The following is a 23,175-nucleotide window of genomic DNA, read 5'->3' on the forward strand; positions in this document are numbered from 1 at the left end:
GTGTGTGGGCACAGGGTATTGCTGCAGCAATGCAAGGGGGGTAATTTTATTAATTACTTAATAACAAGGCCAGAAATGCTTGCTAATCTAAAGGTGAAACCATAAGTAAACCAAAAAAGTTTATGATAAAACAGCAGTAATGATATTGAATTCTTTGAATGTGAAGTATACCGGATCAAATTCCCTTCATTTAAATGTTCTTTCATGTTTTGCAAGCAAAGTCTTTGATGGTTTCATCTATTCAGCATGGAAGTAAAAGAAAGCTGAATTGCACCAGAAAAAACTGCCCTCTGATCTCCCTAAGTTATTCTGTGCCTAAGGTTCCCAAAACCTGTAACCCAATCAATTTTGACAGGTTCACTAATACCTGCTGTTTTGAAGACATCTGTTAATTGAATCGGGGGTCGGGTTCGATTCCTGTCATTCAGATGCCGCCTTATTCCAATTTTACACTTCAATTGTCAGAACCCATGCTTGTTCAGTGAGTCCTGGGTTCCTTCTGGTGCATGACATTGCCCAACCTCATGGCCAGTCTATGTAGGCAGTTACTGTTGAAGGCATTAATTTTGTTGACTTGCCCTTGCATCCCCAGGCCTGAATCTAATTGTGAAACTCTGGGAAGTTATGTATAGGAGCATCTGAAGTTGTCTAATAGCACCACAAACTGTCCAAGAACTTAATAACACCCTGATAAAAGTCTGAGAGTTGACCCCACGCACCAACTAGAATTTGGACCAACCTGTAATAATAAAAAAAATATTTGTTTTGATTTTCAATGTGAATTTTAATAAAGGTATTTGAGGGTGTTATTTTTTTATGATATGCATGTTTTGAACTGGTGGAATTCTCTGTAGGATACAAGATAAAACAAGGTGGAAATGTGACAATTTGAAGAAAATAAATTTAAAGGCACTTATCATGCTATTGAAACTTTGTCCAGTAGATGGCATGAAATTTGTTGCTGAGCCTCAGGTTTTCATTTTAACAATGTCTACATACCTGTGTTTTGTCAGCGTGGAACATTTTTCATGTCCTGTTTGGATTTTCAAAACTCAAGGGTGGCCTGCCGATGTTGTATGCTGTTCCAATGAATAAGAACTAAAATACTACAGTAGAAAAAGACAATTGTGTGTTTTTAGCTATGTGCCAGAAGGCCTAGATACGGGTTTGATGGTTAAAAAAAAAAAAATCCACAAACATAGAGTGAATAATTTACGGTGTCACCACCATGCAATGTTTTTTTCTTTTTCTCAGAAACAGCATGCCGCATGACTTTATTGAGAGTAATGTATAACTTTCATTCATATGTAATTGATATGAAAGATTTCTAACAAGATTACTGGACTGGTTGACAAATTTGTATTGTGAAAAGCAACTCTGGATAACTTTTATAGAGGTAACTGTGGTTACCTCTATAAAATTAGTTTGTTTCAAGCTTGTAGAGCAAATTTGTGTGAGTGTGCCTGAAGGTTTCTGTTCTATTCCTTTAATGAGCGTTAATTTGTTATTGTTTTTGTACAATGTTTTGCATGAAAAAGGCCTGGCTTGGGACTGGAGGTTTATTGTAATAATTTGTGTGATGAAACGTGATGTACACGATTCACAACAAGGTATCAGAGGATTGGTTAAAATGGTTGAAGCGGTTTCGTCTAATTACCACATGGATAAGTTTAATCCCCTGAAATATATTGTTTTGAAATCCCCTTGGAATGGTTTTATACTGTGATTGTGTTGCTTCAGAAACAGGAAAAACTAAACAAATATGGCAGTAAAGACCATGATAAGGTACCACTAAGGGTGTCAAATGCTCTTAATGAGAACAATGTGGTACCATTGCATTGCAGAGCATGCTTTTGGGAAGACACTAGCTGTAGCTGAATGACTATTAAGGGGGTGTAGACCACACCACAAAAACACCTTCAACGTCATAGAAAGTTTAGCACTGAATCAGCCAGCTGCAGTCATTTGCACAATAAGATATTTCAGACAAGTTGAGATCTGACTGGAAACGAGTATCTGTAGGTGGATAGAGATAATTACTTGAGTGTCCCCTGCAAACCAATAGTATGAAAATCTTGGGTCCTGGCACCTTGTTCATTTGGAATAGTACACTGGATGGTTTCATCTAGGGATGCTGGTTGGAAGGTAGTGAGCCCACATGAACTGCTCTACTATTCCAAAAATTTGTTGTGTCTCACTCCTCAATCAACTTCTTCCACCAACAGGAATTCCTGACTTTCAACACAAACATGAAAGGTGACCCATATTTGGAAGTTTTCAATTTCATTACAGCACCTCCTTCTTTATGGTGTGGTACTCCAGCTGCACACAGAGGAGCAGCTGTTGTGAGGTGATCTGGGCTCTGCCTGAAAGCCAGCCATAGGGCCCACTCTTCCTCTGGCCTTCCCCGTGCAACTGCTACACACTGGAAGAGCACCACAAAGGCCTTTGGATCATCCTTGCAGGAAACCTTTGTGAGCAACATGGCTGAAATGGCTCTGCAGTTGAAAGCATTGAAGCTGGAGGTTTGGCTGGTTGGAAAAACACATAGAGCACCTGATGTTTCCTGCTCCTGAACAGTGTTTTTAAATTGCTACACTTAATGGAGCAGATTCAGTTTAGATTGCTACATTGTTGTGGCATGTGTTTTGCTCCAAGTTCTCGCATAGTGTTCTAGCCTTGTTTTATAGTGTTATAGTTTTGTATTAATAGTTTGAAGATCGCTTGACTCTGATCCCTCTTGACTACACATTTTGCTTCACATTTTATATTTCTCTGTTCTAGATTTAATAAGCAATCACTTTTAGGTTCACAGTGTGCAAAGCAAACAAAAAATATATAAATTATATTGATTTCCCAATTATAAGCCTGTGCTCCTATACTGAAAAATAGGTGGGTTGAATAACTGTGAGTACAGAGTGGGGTGAACATAGCTTCAGTATCGCTCAACAAGGCGCAGCTTGTGGTTAAGACCCTGAATGGTCAATCTCTTGGTAGACTTCACATACACACACACACACAAGAACACAAAATAAGAGTGTGCATCCATGCTACACAGTGACTTTTGTTGGGGGCTTGTTTCTGCTTGTCTGTCACATACAATAATTGTGAATTATTCAGTTATTTTTCAATAAAAGATTAGAACGGTCAGCTCCTGCTAACCAGAAGGATGTTTTTAAATTGTTCTTTAAAATCTTTTGTGCTAGCACACTGTAGCACACACTGTTAACGGACTGGTTAACAATTAAATGTGACGACTTGAGCAGAAACAATTTACATGTACATTTACATGTATTTACCAACATGTAGGTTTTTGCAGAGATTTCTGACATACCGGTGCAGTTATGTCCAACAGTCCCTAATTCCTCATGTCCTGTGCTTCCCAGGGGGCCATTTAGTGTGGTGCGCAGATGCATTAACCGGGACACGGGACAGCAGTTTGCTGTGAAGATTGTGGATGTGGCCAGTTTCACCTCCAGCCCTGGACTCAGCACAGAAGGTGAGTTTTTATATAGGAAAGACACATCCGGGACAATCTGAAACGTGATTGGGTTAGGTAAGTTATATAGTCTTTATTTGCATAATGTAATGTAATATAGCAAAATACATAACTTAAGCATTTTGTATTGTGTTGCCCTTATAAAAACAACAGAATGATTTCTTCTCCAAAAACAAACAAATAGGGCAAATCTAATACAGTAATCCCCCGTTTATCTCGGTGGTTACGTTTCAAAACCGCCCGCGATAAACGGACGCCGCCCCAAAAATGCTATTTTCTGTATACTGTACTGTATTAACATTTCATAAAATTTTATAATAAGTATACTTTTGTTGATACATTTCATTATTTCAACATAAAACTCTATTAAAACTATCCCCTTTAAGTTTTTTGGTCTATTGTGTTATTCGCGAGAGACTGGGAAAATCAGCCAAACAAATTACCGGTAGTTATGTGGCAAATGCAATTCCGCGATAAACCGGGGGCACGACATTTGAACCGCGGTAAAGCGGGGGATTACTGTATTTTCAAATATTACTGGTATTAGTATGTTTAGTATTAGTATGTAGAATATGCGCTTTGCATTGGGCCAGGGTGCCTTAACCCAAGCTTTAACTTCCTGGTCTTGTCCCCCAGTTATGTTTTGTATGTATGATCCCATTGTACCAAATTGCTACCTGTTCAATTCCTTGGCTACTTGGCAAGTTTCTGAAGTCTTGTGCCATCTATGTGTAAGTTCCTGAGCCTCATTTTCCAAGTTATATTTGTTTCAGCCTCTGTGTTTTCCCGTTTACCTTTTCATGGTTACTTGTAGGTTTTGACTTTCACTTGGTATACTGTTTACGATTATGCAACAAATATATTCCGTTTTTAACAAATTCTGGAATCAACACAACTCATGAAGCTAATACAGAATAAAATACATGTCTACGTCATTGGCTAAAAAGGAAAAAACTCACCGTATTGAAAAAATTTAGATCAGTCATGTAGCTCATGTGTGTAAGTCTGTGTGCAATGCTATCCTGGGCATTATCCTGCTGATTTGGCACAGTTCAGGGTTTTGGCCATAGCACATTGCCATCTGTGAGTTTGTGTGCCCAGTGGGAACAGGCCAACACAGAGATGTTAAGAAGGATGAAGCTCAGGCTGTGCTAGTCTGAAGAAATTTGTGACAAGCTTTTAATCATGAATTAAAACATTCTAAGCATATCATTTTCTCTGTAAATGATTTGTTTAAATATGCTCATGTTGAAAGGTAGTCAACATACCTAGTAGCCATACTGCTGCTGCATGTCGCTTTGCAAAAGAGAAAATATCACCATCTACTTGAAAAGACTCTACTTTGGGCAACAGCTCCCTGCACAAATTACATTCTGAGCACAGCTTAAACATGAAGACATATGAAAGGACACAATTTTGGTATTAATGCAGATGTGTGCTTAACTCTATATTGACTTTCTTTCATGGTTTGTTGAATTTGAAAGTAATCAGGATCATCTGCATTGAACACTTGCCTACTGTTTTTTATTTAAATAGTTATATATTGAACACTGGTGTCAAATAAAGGTGTGTAAGTCAAACAGAGATCATTGCCTTGCTTCATTTAGTGCAAAAAAAAAAAGAGTTCATTGTAACTACTGTAACCTGTCTAGAATTCACCTGAGACCTGTATGTGATTATTGCCTAAGATTAGTATATGCCACTGTACAGCACACTTGGGCTCACATCTTGCAGTGCTGAAATGATGCAAGTCAAGCTCAATGAATGAGTGTGACACTATTTGTATAAAAGCTGCATTAAACATCAAACTAGTGAAACTGGGTAAATGTCATGAAGTTGAATTTAGGTTCAAGTACTGTGTGAAATCTGTTGAGTTTAGACATTTCCTGTCATCTGTGGTTTCCTGTGGACATAAATCTTTTTTTAAATCATTTGCAACATTTCACATGAATACTGAAGACAGCCACACTATGAAAACACGTATGGAATTATGTATTAAACAAAAAAAAAAGTGTTAAACAACCAAAAATATTTTTTATATTTTAGATTGTCCAAAGCAGCTTTATATAGGGCTGATGACAATTTGGCAAACTCATGGCATTCTCTCATCAGATTCACAAGGTAGTCACCTGAAATGGTATTTAATTCACAGGTGTGCCTTGTCAAGAGTTCATTTGTGACATTTCTTGCCTTCTTGAAGTGTTTACACTATTAATTGTCTTGTGCAGAGTTAAGGGTGAGTACAGAGTCAATAGTCCCTATTAATGCTACTACAGCTACTGTACAAATCCATATTATGGCAGGAAACACTGTTAAATAAATACAGTAAATCAATACATTTAGAAATGAAGCTTAGTCAAACCAAAAAATAAATACATTGTAAATGTATTGCCCAAATGTAGTCGCCAAAACCATCAAACTTTATGACAGTGTCTCATGAGGACCATCTCAGGAAAGAGTAAGATAGATAGACTAAGAGCTACCTCTGCTGCTGAGGATGAGTTTATTCAAAGTCCCAGCCTGAGAAACTGCCTATTTACATTAATGCATCTCTGAGTTCAAATGACACATTTTAACATCCGCTGTTCAGTGGAGACTTAGATTAGTGGAAAACTGTAGTTTGGTCTAAAGAGTCCAAATTTGAGAAAAAAAAATGAGTGGTGGTGTGCTGCATTAGTTGACTTGGCATCCAAACTCACCCAATCTAACTCTAGTTGTGATGGTTTGGGATAAGTTTGGACTGAATAGTGAAGGAAAAGCAGCCAACAAGCACTCAACACCTCTGGGAACTCCTCAAGATTGTTGAAAAACCATTCTACTGTGGGTGACAACCTCATGAGGCTGACTAAGAGAATGCCAAGAGTGTGCAAAAGGATTTATTTTTTTACATAATTCTATTCATGTTGTTTTATAGTTTGGATGTCTTCCATATTACTGTACAATGTTGGCAATAATAAAAATACAGTTCGACCACTAAAGGAGAAGGTCTGTCCAAACAATGCATTACTAAACTCTCGGTTTTTTTTGCATATAAACATGAACGTGCATGTGCCTCAAAAAAAAATCTCACCTCCCACCTTCTACCAGGTGGTCCGCCAGAATATTTTTTACAACGAAACTGGTCTGTGGTGTTCAAACGTTTAGAAACCCCTGTCTTGTATGCAAAATTCAGACATTTAAATAAGGCAGGCAGACAAACCTTATACCAATGAAAACATTTGGGGAAAAAAAACAAACAAAAAAAACATTCACCCTCTAGGAAGGCAGTTTGACTCCCTCAGCACAGTGAAATAAAGGTGTTTTTTTTTTTTGTTTTTTTATGAACAAAGAAAATTGTATCAAAAGAATAAAAAAAATATTAATGAAGACCTCATAGGAAGCCTTTTCTTAGTTTTCTATTTTACACTATGATTTGCGCCATGACACATCTTTTACAAAACATGCTCCCTCTAGTGTCCCTTTAGGGAAGAAGAAAGTGACGTCAGCCTGTCTGGCTTAAGCACAAAAGAGCTGAAGATGTATGTCATGCAGGCTGCTCCTGTATTCACTCTGAGGAATCCCTTTCTCACAACACACTCACACATGCAAGGACCATTTTATGATAAAATAAGCAATGAGTAAATAAGCAGTTACAATGAAGAAGTGTACAATTTGCAAACCAATAAAATTTATTTAACTGGTATTGTAATGTATGTTCTTTTGTTTGTTTGTTTTTGTTTTTTTTTGTTGCTATGTATAGATCTGAAGCGAGAGGCTAGTATCTGCCACATGTTGAAGCACCCTCACATTGTAGAACTCCTGGAAACCTACAGCTCAGATGGAATGCTCTACATGGTTTTTGAGTTGTAAGTGCGTGTGCGTGTGTGTGTGTGTGCGTGTGTTTGTGCACATTGTGTAAATTTATTTTAGTATTGGTAACGTGTAAAATTCCCCCCCCCCCCAAACTCCTTTTCTTCTTCTTGTAGTATGGATGGTGCAGATCTTTGCTTTGAGATAGTGAAGAGGGCAGATGCAGGGTTTGTCTACAGTGAGGCTGTGGCCAGGTATGCAACCCCCCTGAGTGGGAAATCTGATTTCTCATCGCAAGTCTCTGTACAATGTAAAGCTTTTTTTTTTTTTTTTAACTTTATAATTTTCACCCTCCTCAGTCACTACATGCGCCAGATCTTAGAAGCACTGCGCTACTGCCATGACAACAATGTTATTCATCGAGATGTCAAGGTAAGGTGTTCATTCAGCCCTTTTATATATGTTCATTACTTTAGTGACCTTTGTATTGCATTATTAGTTTCAAAAGATTTTCTTTTTTTGAAGACTAAATTGGCCCATCAAGAAGTGTAACAATTTTCCATCAGTAATTTATTTTTATTACAATTTAATGTTGTGGAATGTGTGTAAAATAAGCTGCTTCTGGGTATCACTTTTGTTTTAAATGCTATGAGCTTTTGTTTCCTCAGCTGCTTTTTTTTTTTTTTCGTACAGTATGCAGACTCTTCTGCTATAAATGTTATATAAGCATATGCTTACAAAAAGCATCATATCAAAAATTATATGATATTATAATAAAAAACGGTTTATTATTTTGGCTTGGATTATATTAAGTGCCCACTCTACATGCGAATTCTTGTGAATGACCTGTTGTAACTAGTTATCTATGGTTAGGTTTGGGACAGTAGTTAATGAGTTCAATAGTATAAACCTGTGATTTACCTTGTAGTCAGCAATCCCGGGTCAACTTTTTCATGAATTGTGAATTAACCTGGTCTGTCAGAATCAAGAATTCTTCAGTACTGTTAATTAGAATAATAATAAAAATGACTTTATAACAGTGGAACCCAAACAAGGACTAGATCCTGTTAGAAAATGGCTATGTGATAGGAAATGTGGTGAAAGATTCTGCTGTAGAGTTGTGTTTAGGCTATTCTTGGTGGAGTGATGTTTGTAAAATCTACTTTGTAATTTATTTTGAATACCATCCAAAATATGCACCTAGCTTTAACACTCACAGAGTTGTTAACAATCAAGGAAGGAGACGCGTTAACATTTCTGTTCTGCCTGACCTTAGCACTGACCCCGAACTTCAGAAACTAAATATGAAACTGTTTTAAAATGGGTCACAGTATAACACCCCTTGTTTGTGTAGAGTAGTGGTTATTTCGTTCCTTGAACTGCTGACAGCACATTTTTAAGATATTTCTGTACTTTTGTGCAGCAGTGACACTGACCACATCCTTTCTGTGTACGTGTTGCGATCTTGAGATGTCCTGTGCTGTATAATTGTGCATGTGCAACTTTGCACAGTGAATGCTTGTGATTTCATATAACTTACCATATAACTTATCTTTCTAATCATATAACTATTCGAAGCACAGGTTTTGGGGGTTTTATTTACAACATGAAATAAAACACCCGATTGCTTAAAATGTCCTTTTACGTTTCAACACGTTAACATAGTCTGTAAGTCTGCTAAAGATCACTACTAGAATTCAAGCACTCCTCTTAAAATAATTACTGTTCCTGAAAATAGAAAACTTTACCTGAAAAATGTCAGTGTTTTTTTCTTTCCCCAGTTTTATTTCGTAATATCAGTTGTGGAGGACAGGATGAACGTGATTTTTATTTTTTTTTTACTATAGTGTAACACCCTGAGGCCTGGATACCAAAAAAAAGAATATGTATCATATGTTTTTCTGTTGCATTACCCTATATGCTTCACATTTTATGCTAAGCAAAATAATTTGATTGTTTGTGTGTAGGTAGTATCTAAAGTAGTACTGTAAAACAGCCAAATTAATCCCTTTCCAATGTGCCAGACATCTGTGATTAAAATGGGATTACTGTTAGAGACTCACCCAAGGGTTAGCACAGATGGGCAGTTTCACACCACCACAGATCAGCATTATATACAGAGTTTGTTTAATTTAGTTTAACAAACACTACTCAATAGCCTTTGTGTATATCATGTAATGGTGTAGTTTGTGAAGCCATTTGTCTCAAGGCACTGTTTTTTGTGTGTGCTTCTGTGTAGCTCTGTGTTTTGTTTACAGCTTTGATTGTTAAACACAATTCATTTTATTATAATTATCATAATGCTTATAATCACCTTAATAAAAATCTGTACAGTCTTGACCTTATCATATTCTCACAAAGAAAATTTTACAAGAAAATGTTCAAAAGTAATATCATCTATGTAATACATACATTGAATTTTATTTAAGGGATCTTTTAGCTTCAATATTGACTGAGCATTGTTTTTCCTCATCATCCATCTGTTGTCATTGTCAAAATAGTCTTGCCACTTTCATTCATGGTAAGGCTTTCTATATTCTTAGAGGACATAAATTATATGGTCAAAAGTGTATGGACACACCCATATATGATTTTCTTTCCCAAGGTCTGTGTGGAAGAAATAGAATCCTCACCTCAATCCAACTTGAACACCTTGGCAATGAATCAGTCTGATTTCACTGCTTGACCTCTCCAATTAATGTATTGAATGGGTGCAAATCTTTTACCTCTGTTCCTGGAAAACATTGTAACCTAATATTGAGGTCTGGGCACGACCCAATAAGTAATGGTTACATAGACTTTTATATAGCAGAGGTTACCCACAACCTTCCACATGCTGAAATGTAAGGGTCAGTTGTTGTTATATCTTCTTATCCCAGAAGATTGAATGCTGTTATTACTGTAAAAGGTGGACTGACTCCATATTAATTCCCAGGGATTTGCAATATGCAGTCCAAAAAGCACATGTGGGTGTGATGGTCTGTCCTGCACATTCTTTTGTTTGTATAATGTACCTCTGTTTGCATAAAGGCAAGTTTATGCATCGTTTTTAGGATGGGTGGTCATTAGGAAATGAATGGGACGCATACTTCCATGGTTAACAATTGCAGGGGTGGAGGCCTGGGATAAAGATGTCCGGTGAAACTCCGTTGTAGAGCTGTTGATGATGGGATGGTTGCGCACACAGAACACCCGGGAAATAGCACTTATTGTGGTTTTGCGCACAGAAGCCGATAACACGAAGTACATAATGGGGTCCAGGCAGCTGTTGAGAGCTGAGAGAAGCAGCATAACTTCATTTGCCTGGTCTATTTGACGGCGAATCTCGCAGGGGGTCTCAGTAAGTTGAGACTGCACATACACTCCTCTGAAGGCATGGTAGGGAACGAAGCAGACTGTGAACAGGAAAAGTACCACAAAAGACTTCTTAGCAGCACGGGAGTAGTGCAGTGCATTGGGCAGGTCTGGTTTGTCACGGGATGCTTTCAAAAGGCGCCAGGCAATCTGTCCATATGACACTACCAGAAGTAAGAACACTAACCAGAAACCCCCCACCAAAAAAAGGTTAAAATATGCCTTACTGTAAGCCTGTTTTCGGGACTTGTACTGGAAGCACTTGCCCTGCTCCTCATTTCCTTCAGATAGAGCGATCATAGGCACCACAGCCAGCAGCGAGGCTATCCACAATACACTGCATGCCACCACACTCCATCTGTTCCCTTTCATCCAGCGGTGACAGCAGGATGCTGCGGAAGGCAAACCTTGTATCTTTACGTAGCGATCCAGACTAATAAGACCTAGCAGGGTGATGCTTACATACATGTTCATATAGAAGAGGTTGCCCACAGTCTTGCACATTCTGGACCCTAAGGGCCAGTAGTTGCCCAGAAAGTGGTAGATGATGCGGAATGGCAGGCAGGCTACAAGCACAAGGTCAGCCAGTGCCACGTTTATGAGGAAGATGCGGACCGAGTTATGGCGTGAGTGGAGAAAGATGAAAACCCAGAGGGCCAACAGGTTTCCTCCCAAGCCGAACAGGAATATGAGTGAATAGAGGATGGCAAATGGTAAGCGCTGGGCTTCCTCCTGAGAACATGAATAGTTAAGTTCTGAGAGTGTATTTTGATAGATGAAAGAGATGTTTGACATCATGTCTGTTCAGTGAGCAGTGGTCATTGAGTCAACTTGTATTTTGGGCCCTGTGGAAGAGGAGAAAAACATTCTCAGCAATAGCAAGTGCCGATCTTAATATAGAAAAAGTAGAGGACTTTGACACAGACTTAAATAAAAACGACTAATAAATAATTACAATGGTAACTATGAATACAAAATTCTTAACTCATTCATTCATTCATTTTCTTCCGCTTATCCGTAATTCGGGTCGCGGGGGCAGCAGTCTAAGCAGGCCCCCGCCTTCGACTGCTGCCCAATCCTCACAGCACCGTCCCTTACGGTCCCTCCTGCAGGTGGTGAGCCCACGGGAAGGCGGCCCCACGTCACTCCGACGTCACGGACCTTGATATTTCCCTCGTAAGGGACCCCCGGAGCATAGAGGGTTAAGGGCCTTGCTCAAGGGCCCAAGAGTGGGAGCTTGGCGATACCGGGGCTTGAACCCCAGACCTTCCGATCTGCAACCCAGCGCCTTAACCGCTGGAGCCACCACTCCCCCTAAAATTCTTAACTGTTTTTATCAAATGCTATTATTTTATGGATAATCTTTAACCTATTCACAGAATACCAGGTGCAAGACAGGGAGACACCATGTTTAAGTCACTAGTCCATTACAGAGCACCATCCATACACTGGCATTTACTTTTTCTTATACGTGTATATGCAATTTACTGCCATGTTTTTGAAAACCAAGGCAAACATGGGGAGAACTTGTGACACTATTCACAGAAATTAACTCAAGTGAAATTTCAAACTGCTTTTAGCACCAATAGAAGTCTTGTTGGAATAAGGAAGGAAGTGACACGTTTACCATTGTGTTAAATGTACTTTTTTATATCTTTTTTTTTTTTATATTCCCCTAAAAAACAGTATTCATTTAATGCAGATGCAAGTATTTTGTATAGGCTATACATTACCACAGACTGTATTGCACAAATTGCACTTTGCATAAGGCTGCAAGCACAGGAACCAAAAGTTTTGATTTAAGTAATCTTTGTATTTTAACTTAGATCAATATTTTGGTGCATTTGAACTTTTATGATGTGATCCCACATGCTCTGGGCCTATATGAAAAACGAATTGGCCTTGAGTCTGGTAGAAAACTGTTAGAAAAATACATGCTCTCTTATTTAGATCTTTACTGTCAGTGCAAGTAAAAAAAAAAAAAAAAGAAACACAAATGTTCCAGAATGCTGTTCCAATAAAATAATAGACATTAAAAGTCATGTACTCTTTCACATTGTTGTTTCTAAAAAGTTTCAAAAATGCATGCAAAAATATTAACTCACCACAATTCAAAGTGCATTTCACTTTCTCTCCACGAAACGTTCACTTCAAATGTCAGTTAAAATGTTTTATTTCATCCCAGACTTTTTGCCTATTAATTAGTAATTTATTTTACCTTTTGCTCTGTCTTTCAGTTATGATGCTGTTATCTGTGCTATATTTAACATGCCTTTTTTCTTTTGCCTTTTTGTTGGTCTTCCTTCCTTTTCTCTTTGCAAATGCATCTGTTCTGTTCTCACTAGGCGGAGTTGCAGTCATAGGAACAACCACAAAAAAAAAAAAAGTTTTGAATCTGCTCATTAGCTGTAGTAAGAAAATAAGGAATATCAAAAAAGCTTTATTTAGTCAAATTAAACTTGCATTAATAAAACCGAACAGAAAATGATGTACAAATACAATGAAATATAATGAAACTTTAAAAACATTTATTTATGAATACATTTAATACATATTTATCAAAATGGTAACTTTAGATACACTTGCATACATAAAAGGTGACGGACAACAATTGTGTTGTGCAGTCTAAATAGTATAAAGGCGTTAAAATTCCAAAATTGATTAAATTACAACAATTGGACAATTAACTGTTCAGCTGTTCAATGGTAAATGTGTATTTTACTTACATGTAATAATGTATTTCAGTTGGCAAGTATAAAAATGCAAGCAGAATAAACAGACAATTCATAATATTTTTTTATTATTTGGGGGGGGGGTTATTATTTATGAAATATTATAAAATAATACTAATTTATTTAATTTTTTTTCAAACTACATAAAACCCTAATTCAGGGTATTCATACTTCTTTCTGTAAAAAAAAAACAAAAAAAAACCCCATTTGAGTATGCAAGGTGAAGCGATTTACAAAAATCGGTGATTCGCATCGGTGCATAGCCATTAATTTTGCATATAATGCCTATGCACCGATGCGAATCAATGAATCCTACTATCCTTAGTATATGGGCTGTTTCTCGGTTTATGAGAAAGTACCTTATTTATCTATGTTTACATACTATCAGCTTCAAAATAGTCTCCTTGCACAGCTGAAAGTCTTCTTTTCGAAGAGTTTCAAGCACTTTCTGCTATTCGTGCTGGAACTGCGCAATGCTGTCAAAAACGATGACCTTTGCGCTTCATCTTCATCTTCGGAAAGAGGCCGCAGGACAGCAGGAGCCAAATCTGGCGAGTAGGGTGTGTGCTGAAGTGAGGTCATGTTCTTTCCGGCACAAAACTTGTAGGAAGAGCTCGGTGACAGGGTGTGGATGTGGTCAGAATAGCAGACATGGTCACGCATGTGGCCAGACTAGTACCAGCTGCACAGCTGCCGATGTACACAGGACAATGTCTTTTGGTACACTGACTTCGGTGCTCCCTGTGAATGTGCGTGCAGCCTTTAGCCATCTGTTGGCGTGTTACAAATCTATACAGCTGCCAAGACATTGTTCTGGTGGTCACTCGAAAATATCTCCTTTTAAAGGTAAAATGAGTGTTCTTGCTTCGGGACAAATAATGGAATTAAGCTTTCATTTCTGTGCATCAATGAAATGAAGTGAATGATCATGACAATAATGAGAATGTAACTTGATTAAACTTGCTGATTTATTTCCATGTCTTAGAATTTCTTTCAGATAGCTAAAAGTTCTGAGGGCACAGGTTGTAGTGGGCATTTAGGAGTGCATTTATAGTGCATTATTTGCTCCTTTTTAACACTTGTTTGACTGCTTATGTTACGCTTCGTCTTATTTGATAGCTTACCTTTCTAACTGCTGCTTTATCCTTAAAGCCTCACTGTGTGCTCCTGGCATCTAAAGAGAACTCTGCTCCTGTTAAGCTGGGTGGTTTTGGGGTGGCCATTCAGCTGGGCGAGTCTGGCTTGGTGGCTGGAGGTATGTATGTATGAATGTGGGTGCATATGTATGTTACACTCTTATTTGTTGATAGAATATTAAACAGAACATCATTCAGGAGTTACCCATCTCCCATTAATTGTCTTAATAATTATTACTAAATGCAGTTTTCTGTGTTTTCTTTTTCTGTGTATGTAGGACGGGTAGGGACACCTCACTTCATGGCCCCTGAAGTAGTTAAGAGGGAGCCATATGGGAAGCCTGTGGATGTGTGGGGCTGCGGTGTCATCCTCTTCATCCTGCTCAGTGGCTGCCTTCCTTTCTATGGTACTAAGGAGCGCCTGTTTGAGGGCATTATTAAAGGCAAATACAAGGTAGTGCTTCTTTTGTTAAATTCCATAAGCATGCAGCCCAAACTAGAGCTAGTTAAACCTTCTGGATTTTTTAATTGTGCCAAAAGTAAAAATTGCTGAACATGTAAGAATTAATTTTAATGATGTATAAATTGTTCTTTTTTTTTTTTTTTTTAGTTATAGTTAGTTATTAAAGGGGGTTTTAAAGAACATTATCAAAGAAAAAAGACCTAGAAGTAAAATGAAGGGTTGTGTTAATGTTTATTAATTACCGTAATTTCTGGACTATAAAGCGCATCCATATATAAGCCGCACCCACTGAATTTTACAAATATATATATATTTTTTAACATAAATAAGCTGCACCTGTCTATAAGCCGCAGTCTACACTAATGTACTTTACACAGGCTTTAACGAAAGACACGTTACACACAGTGAAATATGTTGCGCTTCCTTTAGGAGCATATCGGTATTTTGGGAATAGCATACCAGAAGCGAGCTCTCCCTTTACCCAGACTCAACGCGTTACAACGGCTTGTATCTAAACAGTAGCCTACCAAGAAAGTCATTGTTTACTGTCTTCCTCCTTCCTTTCACAACTATTTCTCTCGAGATGCCGTGCAGCTCAGAACACAGGTGAAGTGTGTGTTTTTTCATGCCCGGTTGTTTTCAGAGTGAATTTCATTAGTTCACCTTAAACCGTTCGGCAATTTCATTAGTCTAATGTTATGGGGCTCAGTTTTTTGGCTTGAATCTTGAGAAACCGGGTAAAAACCCAAGAAAAATCCATATATTAGCCGCTGCATTGTTTAAGCCATGGGGATTAAAGCATGGGGGAAAAGTAGCGGCTTATAGTTCGGAAAATACGGTATATATATTATGATGCCTGTTTGGTAATGAGCATGATTACGACTGGGTCAGGATGACTTACCAGCTCACGTTTCTACAGCTTTTGATGATATGTTTATAAAAATACAGATTCTTTATTTAGTAATTTAGTAGGATTATACCGTAATCATAATCATCCAGCTCATATAGGCATATATATTACATATGTCAATGCAAGAATATATAGGAACAAAAAGAGACCAAGTTTAACTGAAATTGGTCTGATCTTTGTCTGTGTTTACATCAGATGAACCCTCGGCAGTGGAGCCATATTTCAGAGAGTGCCAAAGACTTGGTGCGGCGCATGCTTATGCTGGACCCTGCTGAGAGGATTACCGTCTATGAAGCCCTCAACCACCCTTGGCTAAAAGTAAAGTATAGATATGTATTGTCATAGTAAATGTCAAGAGATATTTGGTTCTAAGTTTATTATATTAATTAGAAGTTAAAATAAAATAGTCATATAACCCTTCAAACATAACTGTCAAATGCAAACCCACGGATGTGGATTGCATAAATGCAGATAACTACTCTCAAAACCACAATACAAATGTGATGCCACTAAAGAAGAAAAAAGTGTGACCGTCTTCTGCCAAAGTTGTTGCATGCACACCTGAATAACTTTATATACAACTGACTTTCATTGTTTAGTGTGGGTTTTTTCCTGCTTTGTGTAGATTTTGAACAAATTATTTATTTCTTATTGTTTCTATAGGAGAGGGATCGCTATGCCTACAAGATCCACCTGCCTGAGACTGTGGAACAACTGAGGAAGTTTAATGCCAGGAGAAAGCTAAAGGTTCAATAGTTTGTGGTTATTATCTTGCATAGGATATCTGTTTACCATTTATGTACAGCTCATGTTACATATCACTTTACGTTCATTTATGTAATCATATATTAAGTCCTAAAAGATAAATGATAAAAATAAGGAATCATAAAAATGACATTTTAGAGTATCCACGCATGCAAACAGAATGCTGCCGATTTAGGTTAATGAATATAAAGTTCAGCTTCAAAGAGACAGCAGCTCTTGTTTGTTATCATAGAAGGCAATTGATATGCAGCAAAAACAAGTACAGTCAGTCCAATCCTAAAACTTGGTAAACATGCTTTTCCGTTTTGACTTTTTTGTCTGTATAAAGGTGAATATATGTGGTTTGATGCGACATTGTTTGTCTTTTTTTTTAGGGGAAATGTCAGACCCTAGGGTCCCCCTCAGCTTCAGTGATATTTAATTGAAGTGTCATTGATGCAGTATTTTATGCCATTGTGTAATTTGACAAATGCATCATGTTGCATTAATTGTGTTTTTTAAATCAAGGACTGAAACATTTTTTTGTTTTGTTGTTAGGGAGCAGTGCTGGCTGCTGTATCCAGCCATAAATTCAACTCTTTCTATGGTGACCCCCCAGAGGAACTTCATGATTTTACAGAGGATCCCACCTCCTCAGGTAGGAGGTTATACACTTATTTCAAGTGTTTAATTGCAGTTTAATCAGTCACATCTGACATTTAGTATAGAGTGATATGGAAAGGTCATAAAAATCCATGTGTATATACACATGGTGTATCTTTGTGTATAAATATATATAAGTATTTGATCGAGTGAAATAAGTATTTGATCCCATACCAACCAGCAAGAATTCTGACTCACACACACCAAATTAGTCCTTTACCTTTTAGGAAAGTATCCTAATATTAACTCCTTATGTGTATAAAAGACACCAGTCACAGAATCAAGAGTACTTTCCCCTAGTGTGTGTGTGTGTGTGTGTGTGTGTGTGTGTGTGTGTGTGTGTGTGTGTGTGTGTGTGTGTGTGTGTGTGTGTGTGTGTGTGTGTGTGTGTGATTTATTTAGATAGATAGATAGATAGATAGATAGATAGATAGATAGATAGATAGATAGATAGATAGATAGATAGATAGATAGATAGATATCTTTTCATTATTTACTCCTTAAGCTTTAGGAAGCAGTAACGACTCATTCTCTTATGGATTTTTTATAGTAACCACTGACAAAAGCCATATATTGAGAAAGAAGCGTGCAACATATTGTGAAATAGTTTCCACTTCCCTGTCTGAGAAGTCAATTTTTAGATGCTGCTGAGAGAACGAGATACACAGGTAGCTGTTAGAGTTAGCTGTTCTATGGACTATTCTATGTTCTACTAGTTCCTGGACTATTCCTAAGCTGATACTAAACTGCCATTTGGTAATCAGGCTCAAACCTGGGTCAATTGTTTGTAACTGCCCTGGAAGACTATTTGTGATGTTTCCTGGTTAAACCTGAATAAAATATTTTAACATTTTTTGCATTTACGTTTATGTTGATAAAATTAGTTGTATAAATATATAGGTTTAAACTGTGTAAATTAAAAGAAAGGAAAAAAAGTAAATTGAAATGTTGAAATGTTGTGTAACTCCACTAATAGTTATTGTTCTTCAATTGTTTTTGTTAAATAAAAAAAGATTTTGAATTTGTAATTTAAACACATTTATTTTTCTTTCTGTTGAGATTATTTTTTTATATCGTATGTTTAATTAATAACAAGTTATGCAGCTTCATATGGCTCTCGTGTGTACAATTTTCGAGGCTTTTTGCATTTTTGTTTTTTTTTTTTCCTTTTTTTGGTCTGCTTCTTTTTTGGATGTTTTCTCTTTGGTCACTTTTTTTTATTTTTAATTTTTTTAAACTGTTGTTTGTTTGTTTGTTTCTGGTCTGTTATTCTCTCTCTTCTCTTATTTCCTAACTCATTTGTTCTAATGCTGCCTCCCTGTAGGATTGCTTGCTGCAGAAAGTAGGTATCCCATGGATTCAGACATCACTGCCCCTGCTCTTATTTGTATTGTCCTGTCAGTTTTTCACCTCAGTGCTTACCCCCTGCTATTATTCCATCTAAGCATCTTCAGGCTGAGACTATACATTTAAATGCATGTGTGATTTAACATTGACTCTGCAAGGTCATTAAGAATGTGTTCTTCCAGTTCGTACATTGACAGTAGTTTTAAAAACACTTTTATTTTAATATAGTCTTCCAAATTTGAATACTCTGTTGTACATACTGTATCATGACCCTGCATGTGGGCTCCTTGAAAAAACAAAGCAAAACAAAAAACAAATGCCTATTTTTGTGGCTTATTCCTATTGCCTGTGTTTTATTTCCACAGTTATGTGTGTGATTAAATTTTTGGTGTGTGTTTAAGCTAGATGTTGCCATTTATTGTCTATTTTGTTGTGTGTGTTTTTTAAATGTGTATGTGCATTCATATTTCTATGTTTGTGTGCATTTCAATTTATAGGAGCAGTTTCTCAGGTTCTGGATAGTCTTGAAGAGATCCATGCCCTGACTGATTGTAGTGAGAAAGATTTGGATTTCCTACACAGCGTTTTCCAGGACCAACATTTGCACACATTGTTGGATGTAAGAACCTTGAACATTATACATATTACATATAAATGTATTGCTTGCAATCTTATTATTGTGCACTCTCTTGTGCATCAATTATGTCAAACGTGCAGGCAGTGTTGTGGCACATGCTTCTACAGTATGGCTGCCAATGCAACTCAGTCACTGGTGTATATATTTATTATTTGCCAGCAGATAGGAGTAGCAGGATGCATTCTGAACTGATGGCGGCACATTCTGCTTAGATTCAATCAAAAACTGCAAAACCAGTGGCATAACACTTCACAGTAAATATATCTAAAATCAAAAAGTACAGAAAAAAAAGCAGTAAAACGCAACCCGGGAGGTTCCTAAGGTGAAGAAAGGTATTGTTTGAGTCCTCAAACTTCAGCCCCATGAGCTTTTCACTTATTGAAGTCGGAAATGAAAGTATAAATTACTGTAAACCAGCAGCAAATGAAGGCGGCGGAGTTAAAAGGCTTGGCACCTGTAGGAAGAAAATGTGTTATTTGGTGATTTTCATGGGTTCCAAATTTCATTGAATTGTCATTAAATGCAAACAATTTGCATTCAAGTTTATATTTGTCAAAAACAAACAACAACAAAAAAAAAACTTAATTTGGGAGAACAATGGTAAAAGATAGACCTGACAAGGTCCAGATAGAAATGGAAAATAGACAGAGCCTCCGGCCAGGATGCACACCACAATACTGGATCACTCTGTACCTGAACTCATACCTGAATTTTGCTCATGCTGGTCCAAATCAATGCTATTCCTCAAAACCCACCCCAGCCTACTAGGAAACAAATCCAGTGGTCTAAAATGAACAGCATGAAAAGAGTTGATGTGGTCTGAGACATAATGATAACATTTTTGAGGTTGTATAACCAGGCAGAATAGAAAATGGACACCCTATCAATCGCATTAATTTAGAAAAAGAACCGATTGTATTGGAGCTTTATTTAAGCGAACAGTACACCTCAGCAATGATTGAACGGTCACCCAGATGAGTATAGATTTAAATCTGGTTTAGCTGAAGGTTTCTTTCTTATACGATCTCAGGGAGTTTTTCCTTGCCACAGTCACCAAAAATTAAGTCAGTCAGAAGAAGAAAATGGAAAAGTGTTTGAATTCCAATGGCAGAGGAAGAAGCTGGTGGTATCAAAAAGTTTCGAGACAAGTTTTGTAACATGGCAACAGAAGTCTGCACGCACAGTGGTGCTATTCTTACCATGTGTGTTACCAGGTCTGCTATTTTAAATCACGTGCGCACCCTGTCACCAAACTCTCATCACATGTGAGTTTCTCGCCAGAACATGCATTACAACATGCTCTCACTTCGGGCACCCATCCTACTCACCATATTTGACTCCTGCGGACTTCACCCTTTTTACTGAGATGAAGATTCGGCTCAAAGGTCACCGTTTTGACACCATTGTGGTGATCCAGCAAAAATTAGTTGAGGGATTTTGGCCTTTACAGTGACAGCTTCACAGGGCTGGGAGTTAAACTTACAACCTTCTGATCAGAAGTTTGGTGTATTAACCACTAGGTTGACTTGGCCAACTCCTATGGCTTTACCAGCATTGCCTGCTGCCAAGAATGATGTAGCTGCTGCCATCGTACAATTTTGGTGCAGATAGCATCGTGATCTATCCTATGAATGCTTCTATATATCCTTGAGAAAGATAGACCAGATATAAACAAAGCAAAGCTTTCCACATGGCCTTTCTTGTCAAGGGCAAAGACTTAAGATCAAAGTTCATCCAGACCTAGCATATGTAAGTTGGACAGAGGATGTGAAATGAAATTCCCACTCTAGGAAAGAATCTTCTGTTCTCAGAAGTTATACTTTTCACTACAATGAGTTCAGATGTGGTAGACTGAATTGAAGAAAATCTTATTTGTTGAATTGACTGTACCATGGAAGGGTGCTGTTAAGAAGCACTTGGTTTAGAAACAGAGCACATTATAACATCTTGTCAAATGACTGCTGAAAATAAAAGATTGGTTGGCCTGGCTGATTCCAGTGGCAGGGATTTCCTGCACAATGTGTGTGGTTTCTGCTTACTAGTATATGAAAGAGACCCCCCACTTGAAGGTTGGGCACTACCTGATATCATCTCCTGCTACATCCAGACTAGATGGATGTATGAAGTGCAACTGATTTGTACTTTCCATGATTGTAACAAAAAAAATAAAAAATAATAATGTATCTCGCATAGAGGTTGACTGATATAATGGATTAATCGGCACCAATAGTTGATAGCTGCTAAATGCTTTGTGCTAAAGCGCAAACATCATTAGCCAGTAATGTTTGTGAATAAAAAATATTTTGCAGTTAAATGTTATTACACACACACACACACACCCACAGACACACACACGTACACACATTACACGTACACACACAGGTCAAAATAGCAAACAATGAAAATGAAATTAAAATAAAAATTTATATAAAAAAAGGAAAATCTGTTTTGTTTGAAATCTGTAAGTTTTTGAACTTAATATTTTAATGGGAACTATAAATGTGTATATTAAGTAAACATAAATTAATAGTATTTTGTTCTGAAATGATTTCATGTCTGTTGCAGCTTTATGACAAGATCAACACAAGGTCTTCACCGCAGATCAGAAATCCACCCAGCGATGCTGTTCAGAGAGCCAAAGAGGTGTTGGAGACAATCTCCTGTTACCCAGAAAACATGGAGGCTAAAGAGTTGAGGCGAATTCTCACACAGCCTCATTTTATGGTGAGTTACAGAGACAAAAGTGTACTATAGAAGCAAATTACGTGCGATGGGCATCCACACTAGGTGCCAACTTGGTCGCTCAGGGCTTATTCAGGGGTTTCTTTTGATATGTCGCTCAGGGCTAATGACTCTCGTGTCAAGTTCCCTTGACTATTAAACATATATTAAACATGTTTACAAGGGATCTTGTATGTAATGTAATGGATTTGACGCCGACCCCATGTCCATCATGTTTATAGCCCCGATGCTAACATGATGTTATAGCTTAATAAACAAAGAAACATGCAATGGGCAGGCCACATAATCCATTGGATAATATGTATTCATGTGGCTATTCACTGAGCCATTTATAAAGCTTTTATGAGGAGCTCAGTAGTTCAGCAGCAATCTGCTAACCCACCTTAGGGTAATGGTGTTACCATGGCAACACAGAGCATTCAGGCACAGAATGGGATAAGGCACAATGTAGGAGAAGGAGGGATATGACAAGGTAGTTTTTAAAGTAATGTGGAACAAAAAGTGACACATCCTTTATTTTAAGTGAAAGTCTCTCAACATTGAGTGGGTTGGATTGAGCTTATAGAATCAAGTCAAGTCAAGTTTATTTGTATAGCGCTTTTCACAACAGACATTGTCTCAAAGCAGCTTTACACAAATCAACAGTTAAGGTGAATGCTGTGAATTTGTCCCTGATGAGCAAGCTGCTGGCGATTGTGGCAAGGAAAAACTCCCTTAGATGTTATGAGGAAGAAACCTTGAGAGGAACCGGACTCAAAAGGGGAACCCATCCTCATTTGGGTGACATCAAGAGTTTGATCATAAATCTTTCAACAATACAGAACACTGGAGAGTGAGAACTAACATGATTACTGGAGTATAAGATTATAAGTGATGTTCTTTCTGCAGTCTTATACAGTCTATATGGTTAGTAGCTCCTAGTTTTATAAGCTCAGCATTTGTGATCATCACAGATCCAGCATCAGCTTCTCCATGCCAGAGCCTTTAAACACTCCAGGAGGTCCAATGTCAAACTCCACACATGTAGCGGGATCCAAATAGCACTGGTACGTCTCTAGATGGTTCGGGATGTTTGCGAGTTCTGCATCTACTTCTTCAAAGGTCCGTAATCATCACGAGGTGGGAGGTGACTGAAGCTGGCCAAACCTCAGGGTGTCTC

General features: G+C 37.7%; 2 protein-coding genes across 7 annotated transcripts in view; one reads left to right on the forward strand and one right to left on the reverse strand.

Moving 5' to 3' along the window:
* The window catches only part of caskb (calcium/calmodulin-dependent serine protein kinase b), a 58,829-nt gene that overhangs the window by 11,527 nt on the left and 24,127 nt on the right, over nt 1-23,175 (forward strand). For 2 of the 5 annotated variants that reach the window (XM_083532240.1, XM_083532241.1), the window contains exons 2-13: nt 3,387-3,499; nt 7,239-7,344; nt 7,465-7,542; nt 7,648-7,720; nt 14,527-14,629; nt 14,789-14,964; nt 16,079-16,201; nt 16,547-16,630; nt 17,186-17,285; nt 18,615-18,632; nt 19,135-19,256; nt 21,840-21,998. In XM_083532240.1, the coding sequence (XP_083388366.1) occupies nt 3,387-3,499; nt 7,239-7,344; nt 7,465-7,542; nt 7,648-7,720; nt 14,527-14,629; nt 14,789-14,964; nt 16,079-16,201; nt 16,547-16,630; nt 17,186-17,285; nt 18,615-18,632; nt 19,135-19,256; nt 21,840-21,998 (1,255 nt within the window). The remainder of the gene's footprint in view (nt 1-3,386; nt 3,500-7,238; nt 7,345-7,464; nt 7,543-7,647; nt 7,721-14,526; nt 14,630-14,788; nt 14,965-16,078; nt 16,202-16,546; nt 16,631-17,185; nt 17,286-18,614; nt 18,633-19,134; nt 19,257-21,839; nt 21,999-23,175) is intronic. The other 3 variants (XM_083532243.1, XM_083532242.1, XM_083532244.1) reach the window with 2 other exon arrangements.
* gpr34a (G protein-coupled receptor 34a) lies at nt 7,470-13,314 on the reverse strand. Of its 2 annotated transcripts, none has more exons than XM_083533981.1 (2): nt 11,971-12,201; nt 7,470-11,626 (listed from the first exon to the last, which is right to left on the reverse strand). In XM_083533981.1, the coding sequence occupies exon 2, from the start codon at nt 11,438-11,440 to the stop codon at nt 10,325-10,327; it is 1,116 nt and encodes a 371-aa protein (XP_083390107.1). In that variant the 5' UTR covers nt 11,441-11,626; nt 11,971-12,201; the 3' UTR covers nt 7,470-10,324. The 2 variants fall into 2 exon arrangements, with proteins under 2 accessions (XP_083390107.1, XP_083390108.1); XM_083533982.1 differs by lacking the exon at nt 11,971-12,201 and adding an exon at nt 12,748-13,314 and having other exon boundaries at nt 9,556-11,487.

This window comes from Silurus aristotelis, assembly GCF_946808225.1.
Source record: "Silurus aristotelis genome assembly, chromosome: 2".
NCBI classification, from domain to species: domain Eukaryota; kingdom Metazoa; phylum Chordata; class Actinopteri; order Siluriformes; family Siluridae; genus Silurus; species Silurus aristotelis.

Bases quoted from the DNA above. Each gene is read 5' to 3' on its own strand.
- gpr34a (XM_083533981.1), bottom strand. From the start codon at position 11,440: ATGATGTCAAACATCTCTTTCATCTATCAAAATACACTCTCAGAACTT.